This window comes from Alligator sinensis, unplaced genomic scaffold, assembly GCF_000455745.1.
Source record: "Alligator sinensis unplaced genomic scaffold, ASM45574v1 scaffold354_1, whole genome shotgun sequence".
In the NCBI taxonomy this organism is placed as follows: Eukaryota; Metazoa; Chordata; order Crocodylia; family Alligatoridae; genus Alligator; species Alligator sinensis.
Genome location: NW_005842200.1, coordinates 1,795,479 through 1,813,036, shown reverse-complemented (window position 1 = coordinate 1,813,036; position 17,558 = coordinate 1,795,479). Strand labels below are relative to the sequence as shown.

Here is a 17,558-nt window from a genome sequence, read left to right as displayed (position 1 = left end):
TGTAATATGCAGGATAAAATGATTCAGGCATTTATAGTTCAGAAAAATTGTTTCTCTACAGTAAAAACATGCATTTAACAAGTTTTTAAACTACCTGAAGGGCACCTAGAAATATTACTATTTAAGTGCATAGACGTGCCTCTCTTCCCATCTGGGTTGTCACAGGTTAGAATTTTTTCAATGTCTGAGGACCTACCAAAAGAGAGGACAGAATAAGATTCCACTGCAGTAATTATCAGTTGCAACAACCTGGCTTCTCATAGATAAGGGGCAGGCAATTATTGCGGGTTGAGGGGTGCTTAATGAGTTCTGGTGAGCTGTCGAGTGTCACATGGGTAGTTCCAGCCCTTGATAGCTGCCCCCCCCATTGTCACCATCTTGGGACTGAAATCCCACCCCTAATGTTTGCCACTGGAAGTCCCTCTCCTTGCCCCCTGGAAATGCTCCTTTTGGAAGGAGGAGTTGTCATCTTAGAAACAGAAACAAACCAAATCATATGCTAAAAGTCAAATGCCTACTATAACTTAATTTTATAACGAAAAATATTTTTGTCATGATTTGTTTACATAGTGTACACAGAGGTGATTGCATAATAACTCGAAAATGCATTCTTAGTCTTGCATATTTGGGGGGGACTTGTGTATGGTGGGGCGTGATGATGTGGGTGGGTTGGCGTGTTGTGTGAGGGGGACATAGGGGATGGTGGGGGGCTGTGGGTGTGAGGCAGGGTAGGGGGAGTGGGGACCACTCCCCTGCACTCCCGCCATGGCACAGCAGCAGCCAGGGGTGCTCAGAGCGCTGGCACCCAGCGGGGCATGGCTCCAGCCAGCACTGCACAAGGGCTGTCTGTATCGCCTCCCTTGGGCTGTCTGTATCGCCGGTGATCCCCGCCACTCTCACGTGGCCCCTGCAGTCCACGAGCCCAGGAGGGAAGCTCCGCGTGCTGGAGCCAGCTGCCTTCCCTGCCAGGGCTGCAGGGCAGAAAAAGCAAGCCCCAGGCACCTTCCCCTGGGGGGCAGGGAAGGCAGCTAGTTGCAGTGCATGGGGCTTCCCTCCCGTGCCCACCAAGCATGGGGACCAGGCGCAAGTGGTTGGGAATGCCAGTGATACAGATGGCCCAGGGGAGGCTGCACCCCTCACTGTGTTGTGCAGTGCTGGCTGGAGCCATGCTCCGCCAGGCACCTGTGCCCTGAGCACCCCACCTGCTGCTGCTGCCATCGCTTGTCAGGGCTGTGCGCCATGGGGGCAGTGTAGGGGGGTGGTTCCTATACCTCCCACATGCTGCCCAGCCGAGCTCTGCCAGGTCCAGCCCCACACTCAGTGCTCCTGCCCAGCTGCAGCTCTGCCCCCAGTGCTTCTCTACCTGCTGCTCAGAGCCAGCGGAAGACGGGAAGTGGAGCATGTACCCAGGCGCTGCAGCTGTGTGAAAGCTGCACGCTGGCCTGGCTGGACCCTTCCACCCACGAAGGTGGGATCAAGGCACAATTGGGTATGTTTGGGGTGGAGTGTACATGTGGGGCACCTCACTCCCACCCTCATGGGCAGAAGGGCTAGGCCAGCACAATTTGTTGGTGGGCATGGTGGGCCAGATCAAAGTGCTTGGTGGGCTGGATCCAGCCTTCCAGCTATATTTTGCCCACCCGTCATAGAAGATGCTCAGTAAATTATAGTCTAAGGCAGTGGTTCCCAACTTTTTTTTTTACTGCAGCCTGGCAGGAGTGGGACGGGACATGTGGAGCCAGCTGCCTCCCTCCCTGGCCTCCCCTGCTGCCTGGCTTTAACCCCAGAAGCTCATCTGTGACCCCAGAAGCTGGTCACCCAGGCAGACAGATGGGTCCAAATGGGGCGGGGCTTGTGCCATGATCCAGTGGTTGGGAACTTCTGGTTTAAGAACTTTATCCCCTGATCTCCTTTGATCATAAATTGCAATTTGTATATCTAGCTGAAAGGCACTGAGGAAAAAATTGCTAATCCTCAAGCTTGTGTACAGAACAATTCCTTTTACTTTACATATTTAGGATGCCAGGCCAAATGTCTTTAACTGCACATACAGAACCATTTCAGAATCTCGTCTAAATTTAGAGTACAGTACTAGAAATATAGCACTTATTTGGCACTTGTCTTCACCTGACAAGTCAATACCTTTTATCTTCTTTTTTTAAATCAGGGGACACTTCAGAAACTATCAAATGGTTTCTCTAAACTCATTGCACATTAGAAGATAAGTCCAAAAAAAGTTGTCTCAGAAATCCAAATAACCAGAGAACTTAATCTGTTAAAACTAGTAACTGAGCTTTGTTTGAATATCGTGTACTAATGTCTTTAGAGTATCAGCCCACCAACAACTCTGAATGTTATTAAAGTTTACATTTGAGATGTTTGCTAAACTGCAGCACAACAAAATGGTTACCTAATGTTGCAGACCAAAGAGGAAAGGAAATACTGCTCTTCAATAGAAATATTCTCTTTGAGTTTAGGCACAAACTTGTTATCCTCTGCTATTTCCAAAATCACGCGTCTTCCTGATTTTGATGATTTATACAGCCGAAAGTTTCTATTCTTTGTATAAACTCCTATAAAAAGATAAATGTTTCATAACACATTTGGAGTCAGCCAGGTTCTATATAACATTTAGCATCTGCACACTATACACAAACGTCTAATTGAGCAGAGCAAAGTGTTGCTGATTCCATTTCAACACCCACGGTGTAAGCTTTACTTCTCTGCTGCAATACATACTTTCATATTATCAATTTATTAGGCCAGTTGCTCAAATTGCTGCCCAGGCATTTTATTAAACCAAACAACAGATTAGTACCAAAAGAACTAACTAGTTCAATTAGCTCTAAAAATTGTTTCCCAGTCTCTGTTTTAAATAGTTATTTTATAAAAGCTAGTTTACCATTAACTACCCTGTCCCTTAACCACAACTATTTTACATAAGATAGTTGTGGTTAAACTACAAGTTTAACTATAAGTTAAAAAGTTTAGCTCTTTGTTTCCTGTCCTTTGTGCATCACAGATCATATCATATATCTACACTATAAACAACATAAACACCGTAGACAGAAAAATGCAATTCTCATCTCAAATGTCTGACATATGATTTGATAAGTTCTGCTCTGAAACTACTGGGGAAATGGAAGGTTTAATTTGTGGCTGAATTCAGTTTTGTGCAAAAGTAAAAGGACAGAGTGCTGACAAGCAGTGGAGTTAAAAGCATATCCCTCCCTTCCCCCCTCAGTTCTGTCACTGCATTTCATCTCATCTTTCAGTATCTTCCTGTTCAGTCCTGTTCCCTCTCTGACACTTTATAGAGGTAAGGAGATCCTGATTTTTGGTGATTATCACTTACTGGACCAACTATATAATGGGAGAGATGTTAGACCATTGACTTTGTAAGCTATGGTGATAAAAACAACCACTATGTTCTCTCTCACATTTGGCTAAAGCTAATATCTGAAGTTAACCCACTTGTTGTGTTACATAACTGTATTCTCCTTCCTTAATTTTTATATGCTAAGTTTGCTGTAGCAGTTACTGTTAACATGGATGAGGTCACAGTTCCATTCTAGGGCACTTGATTGCACTTGTTTGTCACAGAATAACAGCACAATAGTAAAGTAAAAAAATGCCAGTGGATGATAAAAAGATTAGTATCCATAATGTTGGATTACTGCTGAAACATACTTGTATGAGCCAGGAACTAGCTTATAAGGCTCTTGCCCACAAGCCTGTCTTCCAAAACTTTATAACACAAGGTTAAAAAAAATTGGAGAAAAATCTATACTATAGGTAGCTATGGCAGATCAGTTGTTACTTCCTAACAATATGAATTTATATTTTGATAAAGGCAGCGATTTTTCTGATACACAGGCACTTGGAGTACATCTACATGACGCAGTGTAATGTTGTACAGAGACGCTTGGGTCAACTGGCAGGCCAGCTCAAGTTCTAAAGGCAGTGTAGTCCCAGTAGCACAGCAGACAAAGGCTAACTATACCTGAGGAAAAATAGGTACGTTAGCTCAGATAAAGTGCTGTGCTGCCACAGCTCCATTATGTCTGGTTTTGAAACTGGCTTGTGCAGCTCTGTACAGTTGTGTCTCATGGTCATATACCTATAGCCCTGCTGTCTGCCATTAACTATATGTGTATTAAAAAAAAAAGTATTTCCTATGAACCATTATTTGCTTTAATAACTACAAGTTTTATGTTCAAAATTCAGCAACTTATTTGTTTTTTAACATGGTAGCAAACTGATCCAGATGACGAGTATTTCAATTGCTAGTCAGTTTCAGGTATAGAGACCTTACTCCAAAATTCTCCCCTAAAGGTACACCAAATCATTCATTAGAAGGATTTCTCTTGAGACTTGTATATACTCCAGAAAGGAGCATTCTTCTTTTGCACTACAGCAGGGGTCAGCAACCTTTGAGCAGCAGTGGGTCAAATTAATAAACTTCAGTCTAAGACAGGCCAGTGCCTACAATTTGGTTACTACTACTGTCTCCCCATGCACCACATGCCACTGCATAGTACCCTGCACCATAAATTCCTCCACTGCCAAATGTTGCCGCCGTCCTGGCTCTGCGGGTCAGAAACAATCCAAATCCTACCCACAGGCTGTAGGTTTCCAACCCCTGCTTTAGACAGCTGTGATTATTATATTTCCTACACAACAGATGAGGGCAGAATTTGGCTCATCATTATGGTGGCGACTCGGGTTTATATTTACCCATATCCACAAAAAGTTGGCTGCCTCCGTCTTTATCATTTACTACCAGAAAGGAAAATTCTGATTTTTCCTTCTGTTGTGAAGTCTCAGTGTCCAGCGTTTTGCGCATGCAAGACTGCCAACTCCCAGAAGCATTCGTTACTGCTACAGCATTAACAGGAGAACCATTTAATTCAGCTGTAGCTTTGGAAGACTGGAAAACATGACCTATCTCCTCTTCTGGAATCACAGCAGCAGCTTTAGTCTTAGTTAACCGAAGAGCAGGCTGCAAAACTCTTCTCACAAAATTACCTTAAAATAATAAGAAAAGATATAGATCAGAGTCTTATTTGTTCAACAAAAATACATTTCCTCTTTCGTGCAAAGAATTTAAAATGAAAGGTGCAGCATAGTGTCTCCCTGCTCTTCATAGATTATGTCCATGCCCAACCACATCTGAAACCCAAAAGCACTGAAAATCCAAGTTCCGGCATTAACTCTAACAGAAACTAAAGTTTGTTTGTAAAAACTGCAAGAACAACATTTAAAAGGATTGCACACATTTTGGTTACAGTATTTTAAAACAGGAAACTAAGTAGTACTATATTTGGAGAACAAGTGCAAGCATATCCTGGCCTATTGAAGTCTTTTTCTTCTGAGGCAGTAGTCAAATGATCAACATATTTCAAGGAGGAAGACTATAGTGCTATCATTGTAGCTTCATCTAACCATCACCATATTTATCTGCTCCTGGCTGCCTGTCAAAGATGACAGTCGGGGGCAGTAGGAAGCTGGCAGGACTCAGTAGGCAGGCCAGCACAGCCCCACCTCCAGCCCCCTCCCCAACCAGAAGCCTATGCCTGCCGCAGCTTTCACTGCTTCCCTGCATGCCCGCTAGCCACTCCAGCCCTATGTGGCCCCCTGCTGCATCACCAGAGCATGGGACCCACACCGGTACCCCAGGGCCAGGAGTGGGAGGGTGTGTATGTGTATGCATCCCTGCAATGTGGGGGGGAGAGACAGAGACAGACAGACACAAAGAAAGAGCAATAAGGGGGAGAGAGAGAGAGAGAGAGAGAGAGAGAGAGAGAGAGAGAGTGTGTGTGTGTGTGTGTGTGTGTGTGTGTGTTCATAGGGACAGTCCCACATGCACACCCCACCATACATGTGCACACACCCAACCCCCTTGCACTGCCATACATGCAGGCCCCCAGACCTACAACCCTTCATACCCCAGCCACCCTTCCCCCACAAACCCCATACCCACCCACACGCCCCCTCACCCCACATACCCACACACCAACAGCCCCCCACAAACCTATACCCACCCCTGCTGTTCAAGTGAGACAGAGCCAGGGGGCCCCCATGACAGAGAAGCAGAGCCAGAGGCCCAATCTAGGGTATAAGGATTGTAGACTGGCAGTCTGATAATGAGCAGGGTGGATGGAACATGACACCTCCTAATATATATATATTTATTTATTAACTTAAACATCAAGGTGTGACAGGTGAAAAGGTGAGGCCAAGGGGGGTAAAGGGGAACTGGAGTAGGAGGGTGGGTGTCGTGTGACCTCCAGGGGCACCACAGCTGCCCCTGGGGGCATGCTCCATTAGGGATCCCCAATAACCACAAGCACCATTCCACATTCTTAGTCAACTGAAAGTCTGATTCTGTTAACACTTGTGAATGTAAGCAACTATTAAAGTTGCTAGGATAGTTCATATGCATCAATGCAGGATCAGATGCTTAGGGGAGAAACTTTGTCCACCTAAAAGGCAGTTTTCCAGCTGCATAAGTGGCCTTTTTTGGCATCGTTGCACAGTTTGTGATTTTATTTCCAGCAAAACATAGGTGTTCACATGGCTACTGTACATACTCAGTAGGCTACACACTAGTCAAGAAGGTATGTGGCTACCACAAAAGGAAAAAAGATAGCAAGAGGGGGGCAACCCTCCCATACTTTAACCCCAATAACCATGTGGTTAGGCACTTCTCCAGGAAGTGGGAGAGCCTGGTTTTCTCTTATCCAGAACATTTGAACCTCACAGCACTCAAACCACCAGAGCACGGGTCAGGCATTTTATAGTTCCCTCTCCAACATTCCTTTTGAAGCTGAGCGACCGAATCATGTATTTAATAATATCGTATAAAATGGATGGAGAGCAGTGGGGAATTGTCCACCCTGTTGAGAGCAAAGGTCTAGGACCTGCTCCTTTCCAGAGTAGATCTATCCTATTGAGCCACAGACCCTCCAGCTAGATCTGTTCCTTCTTGTCCTATACATCTCCCTCTTTCAGTTGCCCAGGGCCCCAGGTGGTCAGCTTCAAAAGAAGAGCTGAATAATGTCTAACCTGCAATGTTAAAGCACTGTGCTGAGAAGTCAGAGAGAGACAAGTTTAAGATGCTCCTGAATTAGGTCTCTTGTTTTCTGGGTAAGGGCCTAAACCTTTCAGCTACTGGGGCTAAAATACAGAAGTGTCCTCCTCCTCCCCACTTCCTGCGCTTGGTTAGTAGCAGTGGCATATACAGGATCAACAGCCAGAAGTGCTTTCCTAGCAGACTAGAAGAGAAAATTAGATTTAGTTTCTGTATTATTCATATCCATCTCCACCCTCTTTCTTTCTATTTCTCAAATCAGATTGTAATTGCTTCATGTTAGAATCACACCCCAGTTATTTCTCAGCTGACCCTCGAGTGTTCTTTGAACCATATTTATCATTGGCATGAATTAAACTAAATCACCTGACATAAATGAGATTGTATGTGCTTAGCTGGCTGTGAATTTGATTCCTTTCCTCATAAGCCTTATAAGATTTAAGAAAAGGGGTCTTCTGTTTTTCACATTTCAGGACATTGCTTAATTTGAAGTCCTTTAACATGAACTCCCCTACCCCACCTGGGGTAACCTACTCATAAATAAATTAAGAGGCTGTGACATAGATGTTTACAAGTCTGGTGGGTGGCAAATTGGCTGTGGTCACACCCAGAGAGTGGTAGTAGATGGGTCGGAATTGACCTGGAAGGATGTGGGTAGTGGGGTCCTACAGGGTTTGGTCCTTGGACCTGTACTCTTCAATATCTTCATCAGTGACTTGGATGTGGGTGTGAAGTGTACTCTGCCCAAGTTTGTGGATGATACTAAATTGTGGGGTGAAGTGCACACTCTGGAGGGTAGGGAACGATTGCAGGCAGACCTGGATAGGTTGGAAAAGTGGGCAGTACACAATAGTGATGCCGTAATCATGCATCAGCAGATGCATGACAAATAGAACCAAGGTGATACTTCCCTTCTATGTGGCATTGATCAGACCACAGTTGGAGTACTGTGTCCAGTTTTGGGTGCCTGTACTTCAAGAAGGATGTTGACAGACTTGAGAGGGTCCAGAGGAGGGCCACTCGTATGGTTAGGGGCTTACAGGACAACAAGGACTATGAGGAGAAACTGAGGGACCTGGACCTCTTCAGCCTTCACAAGAGAAGGCTGAGAGGTGATCTTATCGCTGCCTACAAATTCATTAGGGGAACACATTAAGGGATCGGACATGCTCTGTTCACCAGGGCGCCTCTTAGGGTAAAAAGGAACAATGGCACAAACTGACAGAGAGCAGATTTAGGCTAAATATCAGGAAAAACTTCTTCACGCTAAGGGTGGCCAAAATTTGGAATGGGCTTCCAAGGGAGGTGATGCTCTCCCCTACCTTGGGGGACTTTAAGAGAAGGCTGGATAGGCATCTGGCTGGGGTTGTCTCACCCCAGCCCTCTTTCCTGCCTAGGCAGGGGGTTGGACTTGATGATCTGTTGAGGTTCCTTCCGACCCTAGCATCTATGAATCTATAAACTCCCCTACCCCACCTGGGGTAACCTGGCACATGCCAGAGCACACATGGCATAGGTGTCCCCAAGGAAACAAATGTCCATGCTCATCTGGACGCAGCCTTAGAGTGTAAATGCTCAGAGTTCAGAGAGGCATAAGCCATGTCAGTCTAGCATCTGACGAAGTAGCCTGTTGCCTGCAAAAACTTGTGCCATCTGAACCAGTTTCGGCAGGGAGGCACTGTAGAGACAGCCTTTTGACTTAAATCTCAGAGTCAGAAGGTTTTCAGGACAGCTGAACTATGTTAAGAAAGTCCCATTTTTCTGAACTCCAGGGAACCCATGCTTTTGGGAGACAAACTTTAAATTTTCCCTAGGGTAGCCTCTGTACTGCAGATATGCCTTCTGGCATGGGGGAGTCTACTGACCAAATGTCAGGGCACCCAGATAAGTAAAAGCAGTCAACATCTCTGAGAAGCAAGTCACTTAAACTAGACTTATCACCACATAGAAACTGTGGCAGTTGTTTCTGCAGCCAAGTTTTCAATTGCAATGACCCCCTCCTCATTCTGCAATCTCCTCTGTGTCAGAGCATGTCTTCCCATTTCTACGAATGGAGGGGAGGTGCCATCCCATAGCTGGTCACCTCTTTCGCTACAAAATTCTAATTTATCTCTAGAGAAGGACCTTTCTGTGCACTGTATAACACAGGGATCACATGGAACAAACAGTTACATGGTTGTGTAAATAGGCACTATCATTACATAATACACGTGTAACCTTAATCCTAGTATTTTCCAAATTAAGTTTCACTTTGTAACCATATTTTTTCTCCAACGGTTGTGTGCAGTTACACATGAAGATTTAAAGCTGCCAAAAATTGGGCACAAATCCAATCCCTTCTGTATACATATAATAGTCTTTGTTTACCGAGTGTTCAATCATTTAAAAGTTGTAAAAATATGTATATATTTACTTATATCCACAATACATTTTTACAACTTTTATATAGTTGAACAGTGTCTCTGTGTGCAAGTGATTGTGTAATAGTGTTTATTTACAGTTACAACTACACTCAGGACAGTCTTAATTTCCGATTTATTCTGATTTCATTGTTCTATAAATACATTACTTCCAGCATTGTACACGGTCCCAAGCTACCATATATATGTTAAGCAGAATAGTTGAAGATACCACAGCGATATGCCAGGTAAACAGTTTCTGAAAGTTATTTTGATATAAAATGTTCAGTCACTGAGTACATTTTTATGATACTGAGATAAATAATTTTAATTAATCACACTGAAGTTGTATAAAGACATTTGGGACCACATCAGTGGTCCCTGGGCTGGGCGATCTGTGTTGTTCCAACAGTATAACGCACCTAGAAATCTGCTTTAAAATGACAAATGAAGCCCTACTTACACTTAAGAAACTTGGACTAGCATAAAGTAGACTGGACTGTGCTTTCTGTAGCTCAGCAGCCCTTCCAATTTACATTAAGGCCCAAAATAGCTTCCCACTGCTCCCTATATGCTAAAGATTTAAGAAAAAGGCTTTAAAGCACCTGTGTTCTGTCCCACAAGTCTTCTGCTGAGCATAGCTCATGGGGATTTAAGATTTTGACCAATAAAGTTCAATTTAGTCTATTAAAAAAAACAACACCCCCCCCGAAAGCACGTTATAAAATGAGTTATCTAACTTGTAACCAGCCTCAGTGATGTCTCAGTACAGGTTTCCCTCAATTTATGCAGGTTCAAATTATTTGAATTTGCTCTTATGCGATGACCCTTTTGTACCCGAAATTCGTTATATGCAAGGCAAATTCGTATATATGCAATCAGCATAGGCCTGGAGAATGCCACATAAATCTAGTTTGCATAAAGTGAACCTACTTTATAATGCAAGAAATAGGGATATGTTCCCCTTTCAGCTGCTCCTGGGGCCGGCTGGCGTGAGTGCGGACAAGTAGAGCCCTGGGTGGTGAGGGGCGTGGCACTCACCCCAGCTCCAGCTATTGCGGCCCCAGGAGCTGCCAGTACCAGCTGCCATCAGCCACTGGGCTGCGCTGTGCCCCGAGGCCCCCGGGGCTCTGCCTGTCCCCACTTACCCCAGCTTCTGTGCAACTGTCCTGGGAACGGCTGATGCCAGCTCCCTGTAGCTGCTGGGCTGCACCGTGCCCTGGTGCAGGCAGCTGGCACCGGCTGCTCCTGGGGCCACTGCAGCCAGGGCTGGGGTGGAGACAGGCAGAGCGTCAGGAAGAGCCTGGAGCCCCTGAGCCTGCAGCACCCACCGGCCCCAGCCTGCTCTCATCTGGCTGCAGGTGGCTGCCCGCCCCTGCTACAGCCCTGGGAGCGGCGGACACCTGCTTGCAGCTGCTGGACTCCACCGCACCGGGCAGGTTCAGGGAACGGTGCCCCAGGTGGTTTGGGGCATGGCACACCCCAGCGCTGCAAGCAGGTGGCCAGTACTCCCAGGTCTGAAGCAGAACAAGAGCAGGCTGAGGCTGGCAGCCGCTGCAGACTTGGGCCGGTCCCAGCCTGCTTGTTTGGCTGCAGGGGACTGCCTGCCCCTGCTGCAGACCTGGGTGGACGCCACCTGCTTGCAGCCACTGGGCTGCGCCGTGCCCCAGGAACGCACGTACCGCATAAATCAAGGGAAACCTGTACATATAGTACATAGACACATTCAGAAGTTTTATTCTAAACTAAACTAGAGGTCTAGTCACAGAAAACTAACAAAAAACAAGCAGAAGACAAGTCAAAGCATAATGAAATATAAGTAAAATTAGTTATCCTAACTGGAAATGAACATTTGTTTTCTTTTATGATCCTGCCACCATTAATATTAAAGTGTCTGTCTGTACAATAAAGATACAAACATGCATTTTATTTCTCATAGAAGGAAAAAACATACATACCAACATGTATATTATCCTTAAATGCTGTCTTATGGAGTAAAAATATTAAATGATGGCTGAATTTTTCATCAGTGCTGGAATCTAAGTTCAAGACATCATTAGCAGAACATTTAACTCCATAACGTTCTTCAAGATTTTTACAAAAAAGCTGAAAAATATAAAACACAAATTTTATTTCTGTAAAATGCTAGAAAAAGGTGTCCATAAATCCTGGCCTAACTACAGATTTTTGTCTTCATTTAAGACCTCATCAGTTTCAGTTATGAGCACAGATTTTCTTCCTTTTGGATCAGACAGACTCAGATTTCATAGCTCAGATAGCTAAAAGAAATACAACACATATCACACCTCATAAACCAAATGGGTGTAATATTAGGATACTACTGGACAACAAACTTCCAGTTTCTCCTAAAAAGCCTACGATAGTGTCTCATACTATTGCTTCTAAAGTGAATTTCACAACTCCACTGAAATCCCTAATAAGCCAGTACTACCTCAGAGCTTAAGGTGCTATCCTCAATATCCACTAAATGTAAAATATTTTTTTAAATTATTATTCTATTTGTATAACTGCAGCCATGATATACTTGAAACAAAAAGTTCACTTTTTTTTTTTTTAGTTTCCATCTTATGGCCAGTAATTAATATAGAGACCTATATTATGTTGTAATATCTGTTTCATCTTTACCTCAATTAACTGTGCAACCATCATTTTGCCATCAGCACCTGGATTCACTGGTTTATAGAACTCCAAATCAAAATAAAGTTTGCAAACAGCTTTCTCACAAATTACTTCATAACAATGAAACAGACTTGATTTCTGACCTCTGTCAAGTAAAAAAAAGTTTCAGGATTTATTATACATGTTCATGAACAATAAACAATCATCTAAAACAGCGCTAAACTCACTTGGTTCCCTGAGTTGGATCTGAGCCACAGGGCTCCTTGTGGGCTGAATACAACCCTAGGTACCAGCCTGGGCCTTGCAGTGACAGTGGCAATCAGAGCTGTGGCTCCAACCCAGGACATGCAGCACAGCTCCAGCTCCTGCTATGTGTCCTGTGCTGAACCCAGAGCTGTTGCCACAGCCACGTGTCCTGTGCCACAGAAGCAGCTTCTGCATAGGGCAGCAAAGAGGTCAGCAGCTGCAGAGGGAAGACTGTAGCAGTGTCAACAGGCAAAGCCACTCTTATGTCTACCAGGGTGCAAGGGCTCTAGATTCTGGGACAGGCCACTCCCACCAGCCATGCCCCCAACTTCCTGCCATTAGCATAGCAGGGTGGATAGAGCAGCTCCATGGGCTGAATCAGGTCCACATGCCATACATCTGAAACCCCTGATCTAACATATTAAAAATCTAATATTCCTCCTTAGCAAAGTAAGAAAAAAAGAATTAGAAAATACTTTTGGAAAGAATGGTCCTATTATGTCCTGTACAACTTCCTATATGAATTTTGAGACTAGAAACCTTAACAAATACTTGTTGGCAGCACCCTATAAGTTACAAACACAAAATCTATAGTACTGACAACATAAATGTGTTAATGAATTAAAAGATTTATGAAAGCTAATTTTAGAAACAGAAATACCCCTGAGATAATTTACAATGCAAATAGAAAGCACTGAGAACCTGAAAGCAAAATAAATGACTTTCACACAAAAGAAAACTAGATGCAATTAAATGTTGATGTTTGAACTGAGGGGACACCCCCCCACACACATACAATGATGATAATAGCTTAAATAAAAGGAATATTGGACTTTGAAAATTCTCTCAGTAATCAGATATTACTGCTAATATTTACCAAATTGTATTTACCACATGTAATTAAGTTGAATCCCCTTTGAGATTTATATAGCAAAAGACAAAACCACAAATTGTGTGATACATTTCTATGAAAAGTGCTATTTAAGTTATCTATTTAAGGAGGCATAAGTTATGTCATCTCTTGACACTAAAATGATGTTTTTTTACCCCCTCTACAAAAACAGATTCTCTTTTGTAGTCAAGTTCTGCTTGGCACACAAGGCTACCTGATACGGTCTCCCAGTGACAAAATCATGCTTCTAAAGGCCAGACTGCACCTACCCCAGTCCCAGCAAAGCACAGAGCAGCTGAGAGCTGCTTATCAAATACTTACTTATAATAGAACCAAAGCTCAATATATGTTGTCACAAGGTAAAACCTTTGTCCGTCTTCAGTGTTCTTTTCCAATGCAAATACATGCACTTCCTTTTCAAGATTAAAAAAAGGAAAAAAAGTAAACTGTCTTTTTGTTTCAAAATACTTTGTTGTCAAAATGGTCTCTTTGACATTATATGAAACCCTTCATCTGAGACACTAAGTTTCTATTTATTAAAAGCCTACCAAATGACTCTTTTAAATTAAAACAGTAGAACTTGCTGCTATGCAAGAACTGCGTTTTGACTTCAGTTGTAGCAGTATAAGTTTGGAGAAGCCCACTCATCAGTAAAGTTAACATCAGTGCAAATCTTTGATAACATATCAAAAATGAGGCTGAAGTGGTATTGTATTTCTTTAGTAATTTTGATCTATAGCAAATACCACCAGTTCAAGGGCAATCATCTATAGAAAACAGCACTCTACATTAAAAGATGGAAGTATATAGCTCTCAGTCAAGTATAATAATGTACCAGTCATCTTTTTATTATATATTATGTATAAAACTACAGGTAACCTGAAGAGAGAGAAATGCTAACATACTGGCAGTGATTAGGTCAAGTGCTTTGTCATGACCATAATTTTGGATGAGGTATTTATAAGAACCCAATACCATGGTATCCAACCGCTTTACTACCTTTTACTGCATTTACCATCACAATAATCCTAAGGTTGGAAGTGCAGTTTCTTTATTTTACAGAAAACTGAAGCATAAAGACAACTAAGAGTCACAAAGGAACTTAGGCCCACATGACCTCATGCAAAAGTCATGCTAGGAGTCTTGTCCTAAAACAGGGAACTGAACCCAAGTATCCCAAGTTTCAATTTCTTTTAACTTGATAGTTGACTTCTTTGGAGAGACCTATGACTTCTTAAGTGTTGGTTACCATCACTTCTGGTTCAAATACTGTATTTTCTCATTTGCTACATAGCCTCAAATACAATATACACTTTGTTTTTGGAAGGCACAATGTAAAAGAAAAGATTTTTCCAGAGTCATGCCCAACTGTGACACAGTAACAGAGAGTCCAGGAAGTGCAGCATCCCAGGAAAGAGTCAGGGTAAGGCAACAGGGACTTCCTAACGTGCCAGGACAGCAACAAGGCTGGGCCCTAGACTCTTGCAAGGGCAGCAGCAAGACTGTTACTTTTTTACTGTAACTAGTTCTTTATACAAGTTCCTGTAAATAATAAGTACTACTTCTGCATAAGCCTCAAGATACTACAGACTGCATGCAGCAGCTCACCCACCGCCAGCCAGCTCAAAAGCTCTTTAGCCAAAAGCTACTGCCTCACCAACAGCTTTGAGAGGGTTAACACTGGATCCTAACCCTGCTGTTTGCAGGTGAAAGAAGTAACAACCCTCTTGGTGACAACTAGGCATAGTGTCTGCTTGCTCTATTCCACCCTGCTTCTAACAAATTAAAATTAGCTTCCTTGTTTAAGACACACACGCCCATTTTGGAGGGGGAAAAGGAGCCATGTGGTTGGTAAGTAAATACAGTAGCTCACTTTGCATATTACCATTTGCACTGTTTCCCCTGCATGGTTATTTAGGCTCTGATCCTGCAAGGGCAGACCTCCCTACCCTGTGCAAAAGCTCAAGAGGAGGCATATCGACTCTATAAGATGGAGGCAATTGCAGGATGGGTTCTTTAGTATAGCAATTTTTCCGTTATTCTGTGAGATTTATCAAAATACAGTTCTAATACAAATAAGATGAACTGAGTGTGTTATGATATATTGTGTTAAACTACTCCTAGCTTTTTCAATTAAGCAAATGTATAATTGTTGCTATTCCTCCAATGACTGTGTTTGATAACTTTACTGATTCAACTTTAAAGTTTATATTATGTAGTGCGCAGGTTTGTTATTACCCTGAAATAGAACAGTTTTCTGATAAGCATACTGTTAGGTTTACAATAATTTAGATTATTAGGAAGTATTAGCTTTACAGCTGAATACAAGGCATGACCTGTGGCCTAGCAATGCAGCTGACCACAAGGCAGATTGATAGCTAAGCCTTTGCTTGTGTCAAGTAATCATTTTAACTGTATTAAGCATTTTCTGAGTTAAAAGCAGCAAGTATCTCTGTGTCTGTGTGCTGAAAAATCAGCTACAGCAAGAAGTAAGATAAGACAGGGAAACCATTGTTCTGGGTGCACTGGTTGTGTCCTTGAGAAGTATCTACTACTGTGTAAGGTTTTGCTAACATATTATAATGTTACTGTTACTTAACTTTTAGCTTTAAAAAGTGCTAATTCAGCTTAATAGAAATATGCTGTTACAAAGATTTGAAAAGCACCGCCCAAGTATTGCTTTTTTTTGTTAACCATGAAGTCTTGCCTTGTTGTAATAAGTATAAAAGATCACCTCACCCTGAGGCGGGGGGCCATTTTGCCTTTTGCTGGCTTTATGGTCTTTGCTCGAGCAAATAAACAGCTGTCTTTCTTTACCCGCGTTGTCTGTCAATCAAATTACAGCTAGACAACGAACCTTAGGGAGGTTTCTCCCACCACATTAGCATAAATGCATAGGTATGGTAATTTGCTTCAACACTGGAAAACTGAATGATTAAATGAGTATATTTAGGAAGCATTTGGGAAACAACTTAAGTCACTAACTCTGATGGACAACTTTATGGCATATTTTATAGGGCAGAAGAATATGTTTTAGCAACCCCGCGTTTAGAAGGATTACAATGGAACACTGCACTCAAGACTAGCGAATAATTTTCATTGCAACAATATATGAAACCTGAAGGGGAGAGGCTAGGGGAAAGACAACCAAAACAAGCAACTAACCACAGAATGAACAACAGCCTACAGTTTATTTTCCTTCATCCTGTCCTTGTTATACTAGGAGACATCAAGGGAGTCATTTGGTTTCAATTATTCTGGGTTTCCTTTACATCTAGCAGAGGTCTACAATATTTTTTGGTGGAAGTCATTTTAAATCATCAAATGGAAGTGTCCATTGAAATTTATGAGGAACTTCCCCATGCTGTTTGTTTTTTGTTTTAACTTTTTGGTTGACTTTATTTTCATGCACATTTGGTTTTTAAAAAAAAAACAATTATGTCACAGAATCTGAAACACAAACTGTTATAAATAAATGGAGTTAAAAACTTTGAAAGAGTTTTTTTCAGGTGATTTGGCTCTTATTTCAACTTGTGTCCCACCTTGTTTTTCCAGAGGTACTGTCTCTGGTGTGTCAATAAAGAGGTGCCCTCCTCTGTGGAATGTTTTGGTCTCTGTGTCTTTTGTTTTCTGACTTTTCTTCTTCTTTCTATATTATTTGTCTTTCTTGACCTTTTTCCTGTTATCACTTGCTTTTTCCTTCATCAACATCATTTGCCAGTCCTGTCTTCTCACTAACAAGCTCCTCCACTATCAAAAGTTAAATGGCACACCTAAAGCAGGGGCGGGCAAAATACGGCCTGCAGGCCACATCTGGCCCACCAGGCCATTCAACCCGGCTCATGGGGCACCTAAAAAGTTTAGAAAATTAATATTTATCTGCTCCTGGCTGCCTGTCAAAGACGACAGGAGCCAGGGGTAGTAGGACCTAGGAGCAAGGCTGGCCCAGCCCCGCCCCCCCACAGCCTCTTCCCCACCAAACCAGAAGCCTCTGCTTGCCCTGGCTTTCACTGCTTCCCCGTGAGGCCATTCAACCCGGCTCATGGGGCACCTAAAAAGTTTAGAAAATTAATATTTATCTGCTCCTGGCTGCCTGTCAAAGACGACAGGAGCCAGGGGTAGTAGGACCTAGGAGCAAGGCTGGCCCAGCCCCGCCCCCCCACAGCCTCTTCCCCACCAAACCAGAAGCCTCTGCTTGCCCTGGCTTTCACTGCTTCCCCGTGTGCCTGCTCCAGCACCACGTGGCCCTGGGCTGAATCCCTGAACCACAGGAGCCGGGGGGAGGGGG

General features: G+C 43.1%; 1 protein-coding gene across 10 annotated transcripts in view; it reads right to left on the bottom strand.

Annotated features, from left to right (window-relative positions):
* PRIMPOL (primase and DNA directed polymerase) overlaps positions 1-17,558 on the bottom strand; it is a 31,938-nt gene that overhangs the window by 9,828 nt on the left and 4,552 nt on the right. For 6 of the 10 annotated variants that reach the window (XR_003094771.1, XM_025207592.1, XM_025207594.1 and 3 more), the window contains exons 4-9: positions 13,592-13,683; positions 12,139-12,277; positions 11,451-11,598; positions 4,738-5,028; positions 2,411-2,573; positions 95-192 (exon numbers count right to left, since the gene is read on the bottom strand). Coding sequence is in view for 9 of the 10 variants with exons in the window: in XM_025207592.1 (XP_025063377.1) it covers positions 95-192; positions 2,411-2,573; positions 4,738-5,028; positions 11,451-11,598; positions 12,139-12,277; positions 13,592-13,683 (931 nt within the window). In the remaining variant the exon portion in view is untranslated. The remainder of the gene's footprint in view (positions 1-94; positions 193-2,410; positions 2,574-4,737; positions 5,029-11,450; positions 11,599-12,138; positions 12,278-13,591; positions 13,684-17,558) is intronic. The other 4 variants (XM_025207593.1, XM_025207596.1, XM_025207598.1 and 1 more) reach the window with 4 other exon arrangements.